General features: G+C 34.3%; 1 protein-coding gene across 16 annotated transcripts in view; it reads right to left on the bottom strand.

Moving 5' to 3' along the window:
• Positions 1–21,088, bottom strand: part of MEF2C (myocyte enhancer factor 2C) — a 135,907-nt gene that overhangs the window by 59,618 nt on the left and 55,201 nt on the right. For 13 of the 16 annotated variants that reach the window (XM_018072816.1, XM_018072828.1, XM_018072824.2 and 10 more), the window contains 2 exons: positions 17,683–17,880; positions 4,799–5,002 (listed from right to left, as the gene is read on the bottom strand). In XM_018072816.1, the coding sequence (XP_017928305.1) occupies positions 4,799–5,002; positions 17,683–17,736 (258 nt within the window). In that variant the 5' untranslated portion in view covers positions 17,737–17,880. The remainder of the gene's footprint in view (positions 1–4,798; positions 5,003–17,682; positions 17,881–21,088) is intronic. The other 3 variants (XM_018072819.1, XM_018072818.1, XM_018072822.1) reach the window with 1 other exon arrangement.

Below are 21,088 nucleotides of genomic sequence, written 5' to 3'. Positions count from 1 at the left end.
CTTTTTGTAAGGTAAAAGACAGCTGCAAATATCAGACAGATGTGTGTGCATGTGCACAAAGTAGGAGTTTTACACAGTGAATTTTGCAAAATTAAGAGATTTGGCAGGTGATCAACACTCATGACATAGAACCTCAGTAAACAAAGAGAAAGATGAAAGAAGTCTATGTTCCTCTTTTTTCTCTACTAGTGACTAGTGGTATAGCAGAGGGGAACTGAGAAGGTGGATGGATGTTTGTCTGAAAATGGAAGATAGGTTTAATGGGATGAATTTGAAAGGGCTGACCTAGTAGGAGAACTTGAACTAAAGGCAGTGACCACTGAATCAGCAGAGGAATAGAAACCAGTTGGAGAAAGAGGGACAATAATAGCAGCAGGGTCAAAGAAATTAATGGATTGGGAGCTTAAAAAGAGCTGAAAGATAAAGTGGTGAGTGATTTGTGGAGGAACGATTTATGTGCACGCAGAGAAAGGACCAGGGCATTAAACTCAGTATCTGAGAAACTGAATCAAAATCGGGACTTAGTGAAAACTCACTAGAGGTCTGCTAAAGCTGAAACAGTAGCTGATGCTTTGACATGAAAGAAATGTCAAGGAAAAAGGGACAGTGAGAGAGAAAACAGGCAGGAAGTTTCACCTTAAATCAGCAAAGGCTTGATGGTTTAGCTGAAGAATTACAGCATATTTCTGTAACATCGTTAGGGTTCTAATTCCATTGGAAGTCAAGATGCAAACATTTCCCAGTATTTCTGCTATGAAATCTGTCCCCTTCAATCTAAGGGCGATGTCCTTTATGAGCTCCTAAGCAGTGGGTTTACAGTACTGGATTCTTGTTAATCAGAGGAGTGTGGCAGTGAAATATCACTGACATAAGCTGTGTTACAATCACTTATGTTTTACAGAAACAAGGAGAGGATCTGGCCTCATTTTTAATAAATACAAAGAATGCATAATGCACATACTCAACTGCTGTAAAACTCTGACATTTTCTCTTCCCCATCTCCTTATTGCCATAAGAAAGTTATTGCCTAGTTCTATGCAACTGTGCTGAATATATTATTGTTGGTATTTACATACACACTTGGAAGGTAGCATAAATAATAAATTAATATTTTTTCCCAGTGTTGAAGGAACTCTGCACAGTTTCTGCTATTCTTTAAAAGAAATTACTGTACCCAGCAACTAATAATCACTTTTTAATTGAAGGAAAATTGAATGAATGAATGACTGTGGTGTGAGTGGTTTGGTGGTTGAGGACATAAAGTGTGAAGAATCTAGTTATCTCTAAACAGAAGTCTCAGAATATAGAAGTCCCAGAATATACCTTCTCCCCCCCCCCCGCCCCAAACTAATACATATCTTCATACAGATTTTGGTAAGACTCAAAATAATTGTCACTCTTGCTTGAAATGGATAAACTTGAGTGTTGAATGAAAATATGTTCCTCTTCATGAGTACACAATGACTTTTAGTTACCTGTGTATGTTGTAAGTATATTTAGTGGGTATTAACTGATATACATTAGGTTGGTAGATAATTTTTGTGATGTGAAAAACTCAGATATACCAAACTGCCTGTTAATCAAGACCATTTTGAATGAAGAAATTGGAAAACATCATCTCATTTATATTTATTACACGCAAATAAAATTGTTCCATATGTAAAAAAAGTATGAGATATTTATTTAAAATATTAAAAGAAAAGAGCTCAAAGAATAACAGGAACTGGCCTTTACAATTCTCTTGATATTAGCCACTCCATTTTTCATCAAGACAGATTTATTGAGATCATATATCTATAAGTTGGGTAGGACCAATTTTCCCCTGAAAAATAGCGTAATGAAAAATGTGTAATGTTGGTTAGATGTATGACATTTGCTGTCTTCTGATATTTTAAATAACAAGATATGGCCTGAAAACTCACTCCTTCAGAAATGCTAAATGTAATTAATCCCAGTAATTAAACTGAAAACATTTGCTTAATAAAATTAACAGCTTTAGCCAGATCTACATGAAAAGTTATGCAATTTTTCTATTTGAATAGCAGTGGTTTAACTTAAAAGTAATCAGCTACATATTAGAGAGCTTTTAATTTTCTTTGAATATAGATTCTTCCAAGAAACTATAACACCTTCTGATGACTGATAACATGGTTCTACCACAACTGAATAGTAACTAAATAGTTAATATTATGCTGATTGAGAACAGAAACCGGATTTTAAATTGAAGACCTTTATACAGTTGACAGATATATTTCAAATTTTCATAAATCTAGAAAAAAGGTTTTCTTTCTCTGTGCAGAAATCTGTGAGTACAGCTATGCCCTTTTCTTCTGCTGAAATATAGTTATTGAAAATTGTAAATGATCAGATTTAGTAATACTGTGTGATTCTCAGCGGCTGTTGATTGCTGTGGAAGAACAAGATTAAGAACTTGTAAGTATGTAATCTAATCGTCTGAAAGTGAAAAGAAGATGGACTCCTTACAAGGAAAATATGTGTAATGTAGTCAGTTTAACTGATAAATTAAAATATTTAAATGTGTGGCAGATTTCTATCCTGTACCTAAAAATATACCCAAACTACATGAAGAGTCAAACCATTTATCAGATTGTATATTTTCAGGGGCTCTATTCCTCTTCTATACTTGTAACTGTGATGTTAAATACCAAGTAAAGGCATGATAGTCTTGTTCAAAACCTACACCCTGCAGAAGTACTCCTTGGATCCTGAAACCATATCAGTATGGATGAAGCTTAAGTATTTTATGTTTCAGGTAAAACATTGAAAGATATAACAGAAAAACAAATTCAAAGCTGACAGAGCATATGGAAAAACTATAAACATTCACCTAATTTGGTCTTTTCTGCCTATTGTTAGGTTGCTCAATTTAAATTACGTACTGTTACTTTCATCCCTGTAAAAAGGGATGCCCATCAAACCTTGGGTATAGCCAGAAAATTACACATCTGCATTCAAAACTGCCTATCAGCCTATCCAAACTGGCCCACTCTTAATGCAGAAAGGAATTTTGCTGGTGTAGTGAGTGCTCTTTCTGAAAAATCTAAAAGTTACAACAAAATAGACATTATTTGTAATTTTAAATTTTAACTCAGATATCTTTAAAAACCATAGTCCTCAAGATCAAAAGTATTCATTCATCGTAAAGCAAGCAATAAATCCCTAACTGGATTACTCACCTATTTCCACAAGAAAGCCTGCAGGAAGAAGTAAAGATATCACAGGAAACTTTTCTGCTAAGAATACTCTGGCTTTTTGCCACTAGAAGAGGACGGGACATTATTTTGGACATAGAATTTGAATTCTGTTGGACATAGGCTTAAAAAATCTAAGTGACAGGAAAGGCTTCATGTCTATACAGAAGATTCAAAGTAAGAGAGGAAAAGAGATGATGGAGAGGAGGAAGACATTATGCACTTTCCTCCTAGTCTTACATCACATAAATTTTTGTTCTGCTGTCAGAACCTCACCCTCTTCTAATATGGGAGAAAATCTAGGGGGAAATCATGAAGGAAGTAAAAGAGTATCTTCCTAGATGGTGACATATGGATAGACAGAAAAGTGATATATATTCCTGAGTGCAGTTTTTGCGCATCTATGGTGGTGTGTCTCTGACTCTTTGTAAAGTGTAGCAATGTTCATTTTTTTATCCATAAAAAACATTATATGTAAATAACTAACTTCCTTACATTCCTAGTCTCAAACACATGACTAACCCAGGTGAAGAATCCAAAAGCATCAAAATCTCATTTGAGACAACATATAAATTCTTTAAAAATCTGAAACTAAAACCTTTAAAAACTAAGTGCCAAGGTATTCAGGAATAAATTTTCACTGACTTTTAACCTTCCAATACTTTTTAAAATTATAATATTATAATATTGGATGGCTAATCACTCAGATGCTTTGAAAACCAAAGTTGTATAGGTCATATAATCCATTTCTTAGATAACACTGTGAGAGCTTTGCTATAGCAACAAAATCATTGAAGGCTTCATGTATTTTGCATAGCTTGAATCCCAACGTGATTTTAAAGTAAACTGACTTTTCTGCAAATATTAGAAGCTTAAATTTTAAAATTTTAATTTTTGTTTAATAATTTCCAGTAATTGTAATTAAAAATTGCCGTATATATTTACAAAACCAATATTTAAAAAGCCTTTCTAGCATTCTGACACTACTGCTTTGATATTGTTACTATTACATTCTATTAATAGCATTCTGTATGTTGTAGCTGAAACATTTTTATTGTGTAGATTGTAAGTAAATTTTTCTTGCATTTTATTAAATATCTTTCCTTTGTAAATAATCAAAAAGCTTAAAAGGGTAGTTAAATGCCTTAAAGCAGTGGCTCTTAATCTTCTTTCACATCTTTTACAATGTATTTTTAGTTCCTCCTGGACAGACAATACTATAACTTTTGGAGTGTGGAGACAAGGTATGCAATGTTTTCTGGAGAGCATGTGACTGGGGGAGACTAGAAGACAAAGGGGAGATTCAGCTGGTAGGTAATGGTCAAGACATGGAGAGGACTAATGGGACACAGGAACAAAGTAGCACAGAAAGCTGGACAGAGATCCCATTGCAGAAGTTTCTGTGAGACTCAGCAGGATAAAACTTGCAGCTCACAAGACACAGCTTTCTTTCAGTCTTGGCTTCACCACCTCCAACCCCCAAACCAATACATTGTCCAATTCTGCTCTCCTGCTGCTATGTCACCTGAGGGTATGATCTACTCACTTGGAGCACCTCTATCTCAGAGCAATACATGAAGTCTTACCTCAACAATATCTGAATTCGTTCGACTCTCATGTGGCTCGTTGTACTCGGTATATTTCAGCAACACTTTGTCCATATCAGTGCTGGCATACTGGAACAGTTTGTTGGTGCTGTTGAAGATGATCAGAGCAATCTCACAGTCACACAGAACACTCAGCTCATAAGCCTTCTTCATTAACCCAAATTTCCTCTTTGTAAAGGTCACCTGGAAAAAAAGCAAAAAACCCACAAGTTACACTCTGTAGTCCTTCTCCCTTTTTACTGCAACTGCGGTAGTCTTTGAATAGAATATGTTCAGAAGACAAATGCATAAATATAATTACAGTAACAAATAGAATATATATGTGTGTGTATGTGTGTCACATAAGGGAGTAAATATATGTAATTATCACTGCACAAAACTTGAGGTACAGGCAAGGAGAATGAGACGTTTTCATTTAGTGGTGCTATGAAGTGTTGATACTGTATCTCTCTCTAACTTCTAAATTCAGATACCCTTTAGACTGCATACATCTTTCCCATCAATATTTAAAAACTGCATCTCAGATTAGCACTTGTAAATCGTTTGAACATGTGCAGTCAATTCTTATTTTTGATAGCGACTGACTTTGATTGCAAACCCCTCAACTCCTGCTAGATTTGAAGCAAAGAAATTTTATACAGCATTTAAGTAGCGTAAAAGAGATACATTGTTCATATAAACACATTCACAATAGTTTTGAAGAAATATAAAGCATTAAAAATTCAGACATTCATGTCAGAAATGAGAGTTTTAAAGCATGAACAAAGAACAAACAAAAGCTGGTCAGCCAGTCAGACTTTTGAAAAAAGGTCTTTTCTAACCACATAGCAGATTTTATTTCATTTCAAGCTATATCCTTAGAAATATGAACTGGTATTTTTTAGTACAAGGGGTCATATTGCACAGGAAAAAAATAGGGATGGGCTTATAAATTCTCAGAATGCCAGTGAATGCCCAGACATCATGCAAAATCCAGGTAGAATGAAAAATATAATTATTCAGTACAAAACCCTAATTTTCCATGGGGACTGCTTTGACAATGAAAGACCTGCACATTAAACAATTTTTTTCCTCTTTTTTTCTCCATTAGCTTACAAGTTCCAGTAAGACATGTGATTCGAAATAGGAAACTACGAAAAGCTGTTTAACTTAATTATATGGTTGAATTTATCTCCTTCTGTTTCTTCATATGTGCAATTTCCATTAAATATATGTGATTCTTTACACATATTTTATTCTCTAATAATTTTCAGTGACAAGGATTTTTAAGAAAAAATATGGTTTTGCTAAGCCTATAATTAATCAAATTTAGCATGCAGTCAAGGTACTTAATAGGTCAAGGACAGGCACACAACCAAGTTTATAGGTCTGCCTAATTCTGCACTTGTTGCTACCATTACCTGTACACTCATAAGCAGTGGCATCGCTGCACTTTAATACTGAGGCAAGAAGATTCATTTGCACACGAGTCATATGGCTGCTGTTTTATCTTGTCACACTCCTAATGCAAGTTAATGCTAACTGCAATCCCAGACTACCTTAAAATCCCAGCATGTCAGGCCATGGAAAACATGACTTTTAAGTATTGCCAATCCCTATTTGCTAGACCATCTCATAAAGACGAGGCTTTGTGCCAATACTATGAACACTTATTCTCCCAAATGTATACTGAATGTTATTCCTCTTACTGTAAATTTCATTTTAGCCTCTGTCAATGTACTGTAAAAAAAGGTGGATTGGCATTAAATACAATCATTCAAGCATTGTAAAAACACATTTTCCACAGCACTGGTCTCAAGTATGCATAATTAATAGTTAGTTCTTTCTAAATTTTTCTATCATGGTTTTTGATATTTGGAATGAATAATGAGATAGGTAATAAAACTTCACTCAAATTCTACAAAAAAAAAAAAAAAAATTAAAAAAATCCTGTCTTTAAAATACTCCTTTAAACTTTTCTCTGATTAGAGAAAATTGCAATGCAATTGTTGAATCATATATATATAAGCTTGTTTTAGAAATAACTAAACTTGCAGAAAATAAAATGTACTAATTCAACATATTTTCTGCATCTAACATGCCTTTCAATCAACTTTTTGACCACAGTGTGTTAGGTGGAGTGTCTCTGTACAATACGGTTTCTGTTACGCAGAAACCTCTGCATTTAGCATGTTATAGTTTTTCACCATCAAAGTACACCCTAGTACAGAAATATCCTTAAAGCCACTGTTTGTGTTTACTGTTAGGTGCTCCTAAACATTTAGAAAAACCACACAGCTGTGCTGCACAGCAGATACTTATTTCATAATACTTATCACCAGAATGATGCTGGTTAGAGTTCCTTTTTTTGGAAAGTGGAAAAAAAAAAGAGAAAAATAAATCAGCCAGATCTTTCTTTTCTCTTTCTCTATTATATAATCTTAATTGCTCTGAATTTGATTTGGTTTTAACTCCTTGATTTTTTCTAATATTTTCTAAATGTATCAGCTAATGCTTTCTCTAACCGCTGATAAATGAATTTAAAACAATTGTATCTATTACTGTTTCTGTGGTGATGTGGAATACTAGTTTTTAAATGTGCCATTCATAGTAGTTTATCTTTACATATATATAATACATATATATATATGTATATATATAAATTTATTATGCTTTTACACCAGTTTATGGTAGAGGTGAACTTGTATTTTTGAATGTATAGTGAAAGGTCAGGTCAGTAACTTCGGAAGAGATTAAGAATACTCTTCAAGAAATTATCTTTTTTGATACATTCTTCTATGTGGCTACATAACAAAGATGAATACACCATATGCTAAAATATTTTTGTGAGCAATATAAGTAAAAAGCATGTTTATTACTTAAATTTTTTGGCTATGACTGTTCATAATTTGCTATGTTAACCACACTCACCCACACTAAAAGTATCTAAAAAATATCATTAACAATATTCTAGTATTGCACAAGTTATCCTGAGTGGTAAAAATTAGCATAAATTATTTAAAACATCTGTTCTGTTTTGTATAGTTGGAAAGCAGTGTGCAGCCTACACTTAAGAAGCTCTGATTGCACTTGAACCGACTTAGTGCTAAGAATGAACAAGACACACACATCGGCATGAATATAAGCTGTAGCTACAGTACCAAAAAATTAGGTGTTTACATAGTCTTGTTATTATATATTGTGTTCAAAGTTCTGTCTTGATAGCGTCATATAACAGCTGACAATGTTACTTTGTCATTTGACATAAAGAACACTAGTGACACTGAAAGAAAATACACATACGAGACAATTCATCAACATATTTTAAAAAAGGCATCTAAAAAACGCCTACGTTTCAATATTTCTTTAATATTTAAGTTTTTTCAGTAGCAAGAATTATATTGCTACCTGGTTCACAAATTCACTTCTCTTTAGGAGAAGAATAGGCAATTTAGGAAGTCCTTCTCTGTTTGAGATATTTTATAATAGTGTGAGAAGTGGAAAAAATGGAAGTGGAGTGGAGGGACAAAGTGGAACAGCTAAAAGGTTTTTATCTGTTATCAATCATTTATCAATGATCTTTAAAACCTTTTTAAGCCCATGTATATAAAGCACTGGGTTTTAAACAATGACACAATTTCTAAATACTGGTATGAGGTGCTTTTTTATGTATAGTTTCATATGTATTGCAAAAGGAGTAGTGTGCAGAAAGTACCACAATTATTTCTGAAACCTACAAAAATACCCTAAAGTCATCCCTTCATATTAGCTGAAAACCCACTAGTCTACTGTACTTGTCTTAGCTGTACGGTTATGATAGTTATTTAATATTTATTTATTTATTTACTATTTATTTTCGATTTAATTGCCGTCTTAACAGGAATAGCAGTACCAAGAAGTTTCTAAAGCCTGCAGCATTTTTGTATATGAAGAAGCATTAATTCTGATGACTTGGTATGCTGTGAGCTAATCAAGATGGTGCTTGGTTACAAAATACCCACAGTGAAATAGCCAACTTTTAACTTCCTTGATATAAATCGAGCTTTTTATGCATTTTGGATGAAATTCTAACTAAAGGTGAAACCCATGTGCTAAAGGAAAGGCACTGCCAAAGGAGGATTTTTAAAAGGATGCTTTTCCACTTCAACTCTAGCTCTTAAATTTCATGGAAACGCCTCTCACATGGCATAGTCATTGCAATATCTGCAAGTGGAGCCGTAAACAGCCTGAAATCAAGTGTGTGTATCACACACTGTGCTATGTTCCATTTAAAGGGAGCAGAGGAGACTTTCTTGTTTAATTGCTAGTAAGTTCAACTTACTTAAACTATATAAATTAGAAGGTAATGTTGCCTGGTTGCAAGTACAAATCTTTCATCTGTTGAAATTTAAATTTATCTTTATGGGTTATACTGGCCACTGGTAATAATCTTTATTTAACTAAATTTGTAACAACAATACTTCTGATAGATGTTAAGGGATCAGTGAAGAAACAGTCACCATGTGGTCTTTGTTTCTTTTTTTTTTTGATAGGAGTTGGTTTCGGATTAGTTTAGTTTAGTTTAGGTTTAGGTTTAATTCAGGTCCTTCTAGTAATTTTTCTGAAATCTCACATAATATGAGAGGCTGAACCATAACATCACTCCATATTTGTCACTAACAGTCACAGCATGTGTGCTAACATTTTATGTTTTCAAAGTAGCAGTCCTGTGATCTTTCAAGCAATTCAGTCCAGACAGTGTCAAAATATCAGTGCTCTCCTTACTTCTTCCTATTCTGATTATGAAGATATATAGCTGCTGACACAGAAAAAATGAGAGAAACAGGGAATTTGCACATAGTCCTTTCCATATACATTTCCTGCCATTAAACATGTGAAAAACAGGGACCACTGATACACAGAAATATCCGATAGTGGCACTATCCCATAAAAAAAAATTTTATTCTGTTTGTCCTTATTTCATCTGGAATGTCTAAATTTCTGATGTAGGGCAGGCATGGTAGATACAATGTATGTGACAAATACCAAGTACTGTGTCCAGTTCTGGGTCCCTCAGTTCAGGAAGGATATTGAGGTGCTGGAGCAGGTCCAGAGAAGAGCAACAAGGTTGGTGAAGGGACTCAAGCACAAGTCCTATGAGGAGAGGCTGAGGGAGCTGAGGCTATTTAGCCTAGAGAAGAGGAGGCTCAGGGGAGACCTCATCACTCTCTACAACTCCCTGAAAGGAGGTTGTAACCAGGTGAGGGTTGGTCTCTTTGCCCAGGCAACTATCAGCAAGACAAGAGGGCATGGTCTCAAGTTGTGCCAGGGGAGGTTTAGGTTAGAGAGTAGAAAGAATTTCTTTACAAAGAGGGTAATCAGACATTGGAATGGGCTGCCCAGGGAAGTAGTGGATTCTCCATCCCTGGAGGTTTTTAAGATGAAACTGGATGTGGCACTTAGTGACATGGTCTAGTAACCACGGTGGTGTTGGATCAAGGGTTGGACTTGATGATCTCGGAGGTCCCTTCCAACCCAGCTGATTCTATGATTCTATGATTCAATTTACCTAAATTCAAACATAAGTTATGTTCGTAAACAAAGCCATGTGTAATCCAAGGGGCTCTTCACTAAAATGTCACTAAAAGGCACCTAAACCTATCCTGTTGAAGCCCCAGGTAACTACCGGAGAGGCAATTGCTCTTGTCATGTTCTTTCTTCTCTTTCCTCTTATTTGATTTTTGCTTAGCTGTTTGTCACATGAAGAAGTCTGACTGCAACAATCTTTACAATAATCCTCAATGGGACTGGGAAACAGTTCCAGTGCAGGATTCATTCTGGACAAACCTTCCTTTATGCAAAAGCTGGCCATGCCATATTAAATGGAAGACCCTTTAAAGAGCAGTGAAGGACTTTGATCAGACTGCTTCCATGTCCTTATAACCCTCCAGCATAACTTACAGGATGAGATAGCAGTGATTTATGCTGGTAAAAGAACAATTGTCCCGGAAAGCCTCAAGCATATTGAGCTATGACTTGCTGAATAGTCCAGACAAAGAGGAGTTCTAAGAGGATGCCCTAAAATTGCAACCATAACAAATAAAATGTTCATGATTAACTCATATAAAAAAGAAGGTTTTGTTTGTTACACCACATTTTTAGAATCTTTGTGCATAAATAGCGGATGAAATACTTAAAATAGTAATACTATTCAGTCTGCCCAAATCCAGTACATGATGGTGGATCTCTCTTATGAGTTTTTCCCTTGTAAGAAAAGAGAGCAGAGATAATTGAAAGATTTCTTAATTAACAGATGATACAGCAAGTCAGAAATTAGTAGGTTAGCCAGTATCAATATGCTTCCCATTTTAACTTACAAATTAAGATCTAAAACCAAACAGGGTCAAACTTCTGATGCTTTATTTCCTTTTGTTGAATCAGAGAGATAAGATTAAGTTCATTATAGACAGATCTACAGATATGTACATATTTTAGTCAAAAAAATCATCTTAGAAACACAGTAGCTAACACAATACACAAAAAAGTTGACTTTTTTTTTTTTGTATGCTATCACCAGTTCTGGCAGGTACAAATAGATGTTTATTGTAAAAAACATGTTTACTAGATCTGTGCTGCTAAAATGTTCATAAGGTAAAGGTCAAAGAATATTTCATTCCCTGCTGAGCAAATGGTCAGGAAGCACATTTGTCTGCATTTCCTGTCATAACAGGAAGAGTGTAACTTCTTCCTCTCCACAATGGCTTCAGTTCTGCTTCCCACCTCCAGCTCTTTCTTCCCCAGGGCTTTCCAAACCATTCCTTGCAAGACAGCAAGGCTGTTGCCTGTGTCGACACTATTTTTCAGCTCTACTATGTTGGCAGATCTTTCATTCACCACTGCACTCTCTTTACTTAGCCTTCTTGCTCACATTTCAAATTAAAAGTAATTTGACCTAAATATTTATCTTATGCTAATTCACTCTAAATTATGCTCAGAACATACATTTGTAATACAAGCACATTTAAACCTTAAATATAATGCATTCTAGAAATTCACAATTCAGTTCAGCAGTTTTAAAATTTTACTTCTCAGGTAGTCTGGCTTAACATGAAAAGTGCTGCCAGAATTGTACAGATCACAAGAAATTAGGAGTCACAAAAACTTGGGGTGTAATTCTTTGCTTACAGAAACATAACTTTACCTCTGAAAAACCAGGCCCAAGGCCTAACCTTAATGTTACATTCCAAGTATATGTCTCAGTGCAATTTAATATAAGCAAGGGAAGGAATTAAAACACGTGAAAGATAAAAAGCATATGATGTTTAAGACAAAGGTTCATTGAATAAAATTATGCTTAGTTGCATAGTCAAGCAGTTATGCTTTCATATGATAACATTTGCCTGGGGGAAAAAAAATAAAATCTCATATACTGGATAAAATTAAGACACCCCATGAGGGAATACTGAAAATATAAGGAGATTGGTGGAAAAAACTTTTCTATCCAACTTGTGCTCATGTTAGCAGTAATACTCAAGGTTCTGTAATATTTCTACAGGGGAGCTTCTGATTTAGACGATAGTCTCTTACCCTTTCCTTTTAAATAGAACCGAAACACAGATATAAATAGATACATGGGGCTGAAATTAATTTTGAAACTAGCAGCATTAGGTATCTAAGTCAGTAGAACAAATCTAGGTCTTCCTGCAAATGGTCATTTCCCTCTAGGATATTATTCCACTGCCCCATAACCTCACTTTACTTATCTGCTTTGATTTGTTCTCTATTGAGCTGATCACTTCAGTAAGTCTTGGTTTATAGCTTTACAGATTTGCTGAAATCAAAGACTGGTAAAAAGTTTGTACATGAAAAAGTTACACAGCAAGTGTTTGTTACTGTTATACCCCGCTGAATTCCACATACACACATGATACTTTAAAAAGGGTGGACCACTGTTTAGGCACCTTCATATTAAAGTGTACAGTTCCTATGATATTTAATAACAAGGTCCCAGCTGCTCATTACAAAATTGAAAGATGTGTTTTGAATGGTGTGCAGAATCATTAGTCAGGTCAATTCAGTTTTAACTGTGAACCTTCACAAAAAGGAAAAAACTGCGGAACTAATGAGTAAGATGATCAGAGGGACAAAAAATGGTGAGACCTCATATTTCTTAATACTAACTGCAAAAAAGGGGGATTAAAAGCAAGAGGGTTTACCAGAATTGATACCAGAATATTATCAAGTCAATATACCCTCATTCCTGGGTCAATGTACCTCTGGATTTAGCCCACAGTCCATGGATTTAATGAGATATTTTGTTAGTGACCTTGTTTAACAGTAATACCATATCATTTATGTCATTACAACTATTTATTTTAGGCCTGGACAGCCACGCCTGGATGGTTGCAAAGAGAGTTTCAGATGATCCCAGTCTAAAGCAGACCATGAAAGGCTCTCATTAAAACAACAAAATGTTACAAACTGATTAAAACCAGAAAAAATTCAAGGACTTTTCTGAGGCAGATGAATGCAATTGTTCCTTCATGTCTTGATCATAATAAAGGTAGTTATATTATTTCTTTCAAATAAGAAACCAAAGGAAAATAAAGTTCACACATTTTTCCTTGTTTTTCTTATTTTTTTTTAACCAACCTAGAAGTCTTCATAGAAGCATTCTCCAATCTGCTTGATTGAAATTTCTGCAGAAAGAACTTGTAGCAGTCAGGAACTTCTAGCATGAGATATCAATGCTAATATTTTTGGCTATTGATCCTATTGGTGGTGCAACTAATACCACGTGAGCAGTCATAGTCTGCTTGAATGGGCTGTTGACAAGGCTAACATAATCACATGAACCTGAACAATAGTACTAGGGATTTATTCCACATTTATGAAGACTTTATTATCCAGTGTCACAAGAATAAAAAGAAAGCTGCTAGTCACACTGGCTGCTTATAACAGCATTCTCTTGAGAGTTTTCATTCCCATTTAATATCATGGTGGTAACTAAACTACACAAATAAATACACATTTCCTCTAGCTCTGGTAATTATTCATACTCCTTTTACCTGTGGCAAAAAGTAGTGTGAAAGGGAATGTTTCAGATTGGCTTTTTTAAACTTTCCCAACCAAAGAAAATTTGTGATCACTCATAGAAGACTCAAACATTCTTGCCACCTTTGTCACCACACAGTAATTACGAGGGCTAGAAAAATACAGCCAACTTGCAGCCCACATGAAATAACATTTAATTCATGGCTTCTCCTAATTAAAAGCCTGAATTCTGCAATCACTGAAGTAAATGACAGAGCTTTTATGCAGGCCAGGGTAAAAGGACTGGGCCTCTAATGACTAGGTTGCAGTAGTTTCCCTTTAACTTATCCCAAAATGTCAAAGTTTCAAATAGTTTTTGGAAAATTGCAGATTGTATCCCCATATTGCACATTTCTGTGAGATTTGCAGCCAGATATCTTACTCTGGACAGTTTCAACTTACATTTATTACCAGTATGGTCACTGAAGAACACAAATCCAACCAATTAGACTTGCTCGGAAAAAATCCTCTTGAAGGGAGGTCAGCACTATTTTTGTCCCTCCCAATCCAGTCATACAAGCACTTTGAACAGCAGGGGAGTCTCCTACTATATCAGACAGTAGTGTGGAGGAAAACAGCTGATATACTGACAGAATAAGTACACCATTCAATGGTTGATGTAGAGAGCTAGTCAGGACACTGGGTGAGTGGGAAAGCAAGGACAGAAACCAGCTTCCCCAGGTCTTGTAACAACTTAAACCTTTTTTCAGAAATTCTATTTCTGAAAATCTATTTCCAAATAGATTCACCTTTGCACTGGGAGAGGAGAGAATAATTAAACTACTGCTATATCTCTTCATTTGATATGTGTTCCATGTATTTTTCCCTGCATATGCTGTCCTGCAGAGAATTTACGTGCTTCAGAACAGCTGAGGATGCACCATCCAGGTATATCATATTTCCATCTAACAAACCTTGTGTCATGAAACCAGACTGCATTTGAATATAAGCAACAACAAGGCAGTTTCAAGTCAACTGATTTGCTGCTGTTCTTGCAAACACGTTTTCATGAAGTAGAAAGAAAAATTTTCCACTTGTAAATGGCGCTACAAATAGGCTTTGAGGAACTGTGCTTGAGCTGGTATCTTAGTTGTATTAATTGAAAACTTTTAATCTATTTTTCTTTCCAGTGCAACCTTTTAATCTTTTTCAGTATATATTAATACAATCAAATAAAAAGATAATATAGCAATATAAACAAGGTAATCTTCTAAGATTACTGGAAGTGTACAAGTTAGAAAACAAATAAACTGATGCTGCTATGCTGAAGCAGCAATACCTCATGGGATACATTATATTTTAAGAACCAGTGAGGCTTGTGAAAGAGTATATCTCATACAAATAGTTAAAAGATCAATCAGCTATTATTGAAAATCCAGTTGTATTTAATCATATATATATGGTCACTATTAAAAAGCCTGATCCCACAGTCCAAATGAATCAATGGAAATCTTTTCATTGGCTTCATTGAGATCTAAATCAGGACACTAAATGCAAAGAGGATAAAACCAGTAAAACACTTTTAAAATTGTCATACAATATATTAGTAGAAATAAGAAACGGAATCAAGTCAGTCTTACTACGTGGAGCATAATGCAAATCTATACCTCTAGCCTCACAGTGGCTGATCAACATCATAGATATTAGCAAATTAAATTTGCTAATTAAATTGAATTTGATTCAACCTGGAAAACAGAAGGCTTGGGGTGACGTAAGTGCAGCCTTTCAGTACCTGAAGGCAGCCTACAAGAAAGATGGAGAGGGACTGTTTACAAGAGCATGGAGTGACAGGACAAGTGGGAATGTAGCCAAATTAAAAGAAAGTAGGTTTGGATCAAATATTAGGAAGAAAATGTTTATTGTGAGGATGGCGAGGCACTGGAACAGCTTGCCCAGAGAAGCTGTGGATGTCCCATCCCTGAGGTGTTCAAGGCCAGGCTGGATGGGGCTTTGAGCAACCTGGTCCAGTGGAAGTTGTCCCTGTCCATGACAGAAGGGTTGTAATTAGAAGATCTTTAAGGTCCCTTCCAACCCGAATCATTCTATAATTCTATGTGTCTGTGAAATGCTAGCAAGATAAACACTTTCTGCACTATCACTACAGTTCTTATTTCTCTAGCGTTACAGTTTTATTCATAATCATTAGTTCTGAAAGCTGGTGCTGGAATTCTTGAAACTCTACTGTGCATGACTTGAAAGACTAGACTTTTTAAAAGTAAATTATCTTTAGTAAGATATCTCTTTGGCAAAACTGGGGCTAAGGTCTCTGTAAATGCTTTATTTGAGTAAGCAAGTTGACATTGAAGCTATTGTATGAACTAATGTTACTAATGGCAAAATTTTGTAGCATCATTTACAAAACAATTCAGGTTCCCTTCAAAAAGAAATCAGGGTAGCATGGGCAAGTTTCAAACAGCTAGTGACTTAACATTTAATGATAAATTCAATTCAATATTTCAAATCCAATTTAAACTTCAAGCTATCAGCCAATTAAAATAAACATGATGATAGTTTTATATTGCTAGAATTACTGCTTTTTGGCTTGTCCCACAGGAACTGGCAACCTTTAGGGAAAACACAAAATGTATCATTTTGCTTTTACATATGATTTTCCCCCATGAAGAACACAAGTGACTGCTAACACTACAAAATTTAAAAATTCTTGGGAAGCATGTTTAAAGACTACAATTTGTTGTTATGCCTAGGATAAGTTTTTTACAGCTTTACAAAATCCTCTAAGCTTCTTAAAAAACAACCTGAATATATAAAGAATTTTATACATCAAATGAACAGAACTACCATATTAACAGTAACTGGGTATCAAGCTCTTAAAATCAGCTACTGAAGATTATTCCTAAATTGCATCCAGGTGTATGAAGAACATTAATCATAGTGTCAAATAATTATATGGAGAGTTTCTCACAATTGTGAATCTCCAGTTTCAACAAAACATCTATCCATTTACTTCAAATGTAAACAGCAGCATTTTCACTGATTTTATTTAAAGATGTCAATTGCTGAATTTTACTTTTGTGAAAACAGGAAAGCAGATTCTCTAATTTATGGGCATGATCTAACTAGCAGAGATAGTGTTGATAATACGCGACAATGACTCAGCCATTTTATCTAAAGGAGAGGTAATAATTAGTTAGCCGGTCCTGCTGGACCTAGCATCAGAGATGGTCACTTGGCTTAATAACTACAACATGTTAATATTATTCTATATGGGTTTTAGAATATGTGAGGCTACCTAAATTATTTTTAAGATTCAGACAGGAAAAGATGAGATTTTTTTATGATGCAGTGTCATTTTTATATGAAGGAGGCAAAAATAAAAACACTGCAAAGGTGTAGAAACATAAATAGTTGGGAGCTCTGTATTTAAATGCAAGTCCTCATATTATAATAACTCATAACTGTTCACAAAATACAGTACAAAAAGTCTGCATTCTGTAGCAACTCACAGATGTGCTTAACAATGTATATTCCAGACTGAAAGCAAGTGTGGAGGGGGCCCAAAGTAGAGCATAAATATCAGACTTTGTAGAACCAAGGCCTGAAGTAATAAATTACTAACTATGCATGTTACTAACTTGAAAACGCTGTGTGTGAGGTTTCTGGTCATTTATAAAATGACCTATCAATAAATATGTGTTGATGGCTTTTTCTTTGATGGCCTTACATACATTGTGTATATACATACATATATGTAGGTATATGCATAGGCACACAAAATTATCAACTTTTTATCACTTTTGATAATGCCATCTTATAAATATATGATGATCAAATGTGGTATGTTTGCAACTCACCTGTCTGTTACGTTCATCCATAATCCTTGTAATCTGAATCTTTTTTCTCCCCATAGTCCCCGTTTTTTTTTCTCTCCTTCTTCCTTAAAATTACGTATTTTTCCCTTCTCTTTTCTTCCTCTTTCCCGTTTCCTCAAAACAAACCTCTTTCTTCAGCACTTGCTCTACTCAGTTCACAGTCCTCTGCATCCGTTCCTGCTAAACACAGAAAGGAAATCAAATGTTATTATGAAATTGATAACCAGATGAAAGTTACTATGGAGCTGCCCAAGCATTTACCATATAATTTAGTGCACACGTAAATTATAATAAAAATTTACTGCATCTATAAAATAAGTAATGTATGGAGAAATAATAATTTAATTCAAAGGCTTCTTTAAAAAAAAAAAACAACCCCCCAATATATCAAGTGAAGAAAAGGGCTGAAATACACATTGTGAAAATTTTAACAGAATTAGGTGCCTCTAATTTCAAATATCACTCACAGATCTAATATGAAAAATTACCTAAATCAGAGAGTTAATGAACCTTTCTGTACCTATGTATGCAAAGTAGGCCAGCTAATTCATTTCTGAAGGGAAAACAATCTTGTGTTTTGACAGCAGAGGTGATAATGTCCCTCATTATGCAAATATGATGGACCTTTATTAAAGTGTTACTTGATATATAAGAGATGTCAGCTACTTTAAATCCAAAATTTGTAACCTTATTCTTTAAGACTATGGATTAATGAAAATATCACTCAAGACACTTGAAGAAAACACTAGCGCATTTTCCCCTCGTTTCATCTCAGTGTAAGTTCTAAAATATTTTGATGGAGGAGTCATAATCAGCAAACATATCTTTCCTTATAAAAATGGAATAATAGAGACAGATGATAATTTATGAATGTTCTGAAAAATATTTTTATTTTTTTAGCAATGCATTGATCTTTACAATACTGGCTCTCTCACTGAGCTAGGGACAGTTACATGCAATATACAAAAAATACACAATGCAGGACACATTCTATATTTCACAAAATGTCATAAATCACATAATTAATTTCTATCATATCCAAAGTGTTTTTAGCAATAAAAGACTAGATGAAAATAGAAGAAAATACAGAAATGAGTTAGTCTAGTATGCGGTAAAAGACATAATTTTTCCTCCTCTATAATCTTAGTTTACAATATTTTTAGATTTACGTATTTTGAACAGAACAGTACAGAGTTCTTTGAAATGCAGAAGAGGAAAAAAAAATCTGAACAACACTAATTTAAATGTTTTTTAACATTTTCATGATAGTTTCATGGAGTGTTAAAAATATTGCCTTGGAAATAAAAATTTGGTAATTTTAAAACAGGAGCTAGTGTTTCCATATTTATTCTAAGATTGTAGTCTGTCAGCCAACCTGATGAATTATCACAATATGTTACATAGCACTAAGCTGATGTCGTGGCCATTTATTCCATTATTTATCTCTGATTCAAAGCTACTGAGGTAGAAAAGCTAGACCTCACTCCTGATCTTCAATTGTCACTTGATTTTCTTCACATACATTAAGCTGCTCATGTTTTATGACTAAGAAAAAAAGTTAACAAATAAATAGTCTGAGTTTTTTAACTAGCCACTATGATGCAATTAATCTGTTGGGCAAAACAAATTTTCAAGTATAGTAGTTATTACTTTTCTGCACAAAAAAGTAATTTTTAATATTATTTTCTAGCCATATTTATATATCATTAACATAATGCAAAACATGGAACATGGGTCAATTCATATTGATAATATAATAAAGTGTGGGCTAAAAATATTTTTTTTGCTGTTACTTTTTGTAGCTGAAAACAGTAACTTCTGACTACTTAAAAAGACACAAAGGTACTTGACCATATTTGCAACAAAAAAAGTTAAAAAAATTCCAAAAATATGAAATAAATTGATCAAATGTATTTTTAAAACCTTTTTTCCCAAAAACTAGGAGACAGTCTTATCTGATATTCAGTGTTGACAAACAAACCCAGTCTATTTTTAGAAACAGTTTTAAATTTCCTTGGACTAGGCTTATTTCCTGTTTTTTCTATAGTCTTACCTCCAACAAAAAGACCAAGTTAGAATAGTGTTTCCCATGCACATGCAGGACTCGAAGGAGTCTAACAGGTTTTCTCTGTGACAGTAAGCCCATAGGCTAATCCACAGCAAATGCATATGGAACAACTTCCTCTCCTTTCATTCAACTGAAATCAGTGGCCCTATCAGTTTACAGCACTATGTCTTCCTAAGCTCCTATTCACTGCAAGGCGGAAGGTCAGGGTGGACAGATTAGAGCAGTGGTGACTGGTTAGTGAGGATGAGCTGTTCTGCAGATCAAGATGCTCATGCTTAGTGAGTTCAGAAAAAAAAAATCTCTTAATGCTGAGAAAAATCTTATCAGGAAGGAGAGAAATCATAGTGGAGGAGCAATATGTTGAATCTCTCTCACACACTTATCAGTTCCACATTTAAGACCAGTCTTTAAACAACAAAAAATTTATAGGCAGTTGAAAGTCAGAACACTTAAAATTTCTGTGATCTACACAAAATTATCTTAAAGTAATTAACACAACACTTCATGAGCAGAATTTTGTTTTTCATTGCTTTACTACACTAGTTTTATTTTAGGTGGAAAAAGATGTGTAGGAAAATAAAGTTGAAAGGGAGCAAGGATGACTTCATTGTTAATTATCATGCAACTTGAGAGAACTTGAAGGAGAAGACAAATTGTGTTAGGTCATACATATAAACCACACAATTTGCAAAGAAACATAAATTTGTTTCAACACACCACGGGTTTTCTTGAAAAAATCTTTCTTCCATTTGCTTTTTTCTTACTTCTCTAATGTCAAATATAAGCTTTCAATTGTTGTAGTAAATTTATTTCCTTTTAAAAAAAATAATTTCTGTTATTCTTACCACTACTAGAGACAAATTGGGAATGTTGTGGTATTCTCTATATCTGTCTTATTCTTTTACATACACACACACACACATACACATAAATATACCTATCAACACATAATGCTTCAAGAGCTATTCTTACTATGCTTTTGTGAGTAGTTCTATTTATTTCATTAGTACATATATTAAACAAACAGTTGGATTAATTCCTAATCAATGAGACACAGATAAGTAAATCAAGACATCTCATTCAAGAGCTATAATGTTCACAGGTTGGTAATTTCTAAGTCAGACAGAATGTCAAGACCTCTGGAGACTAAAAAATTGCCATGGCTGCTTTAGGTCTTCACCAGTGTTCTCGACACTTTTTGAAAGTTCTTGTAGGGTTAAAAACTGCACTATCAAGTATTTAAAGTTCCTCTTAACTCATAAATCATTTCCCTAACATTAATAAAGCACATTGACTAGAAAAGTTGAATGTACTACAAAA

The sequence above is a fragment of the Manacus vitellinus genome, unplaced genomic scaffold, assembly GCF_001715985.3.
Source record: "Manacus vitellinus isolate BGI_N305 unplaced genomic scaffold, ASM171598v3 scaffold_23_pilon, whole genome shotgun sequence".
Taxonomy (NCBI): Eukaryota; Metazoa; Chordata; class Aves; order Passeriformes; family Pipridae; genus Manacus; species Manacus vitellinus.
Note: the sequence above shows the minus strand (reverse complement) of the source record. Positions and strands in the feature narration are given on the sequence as shown.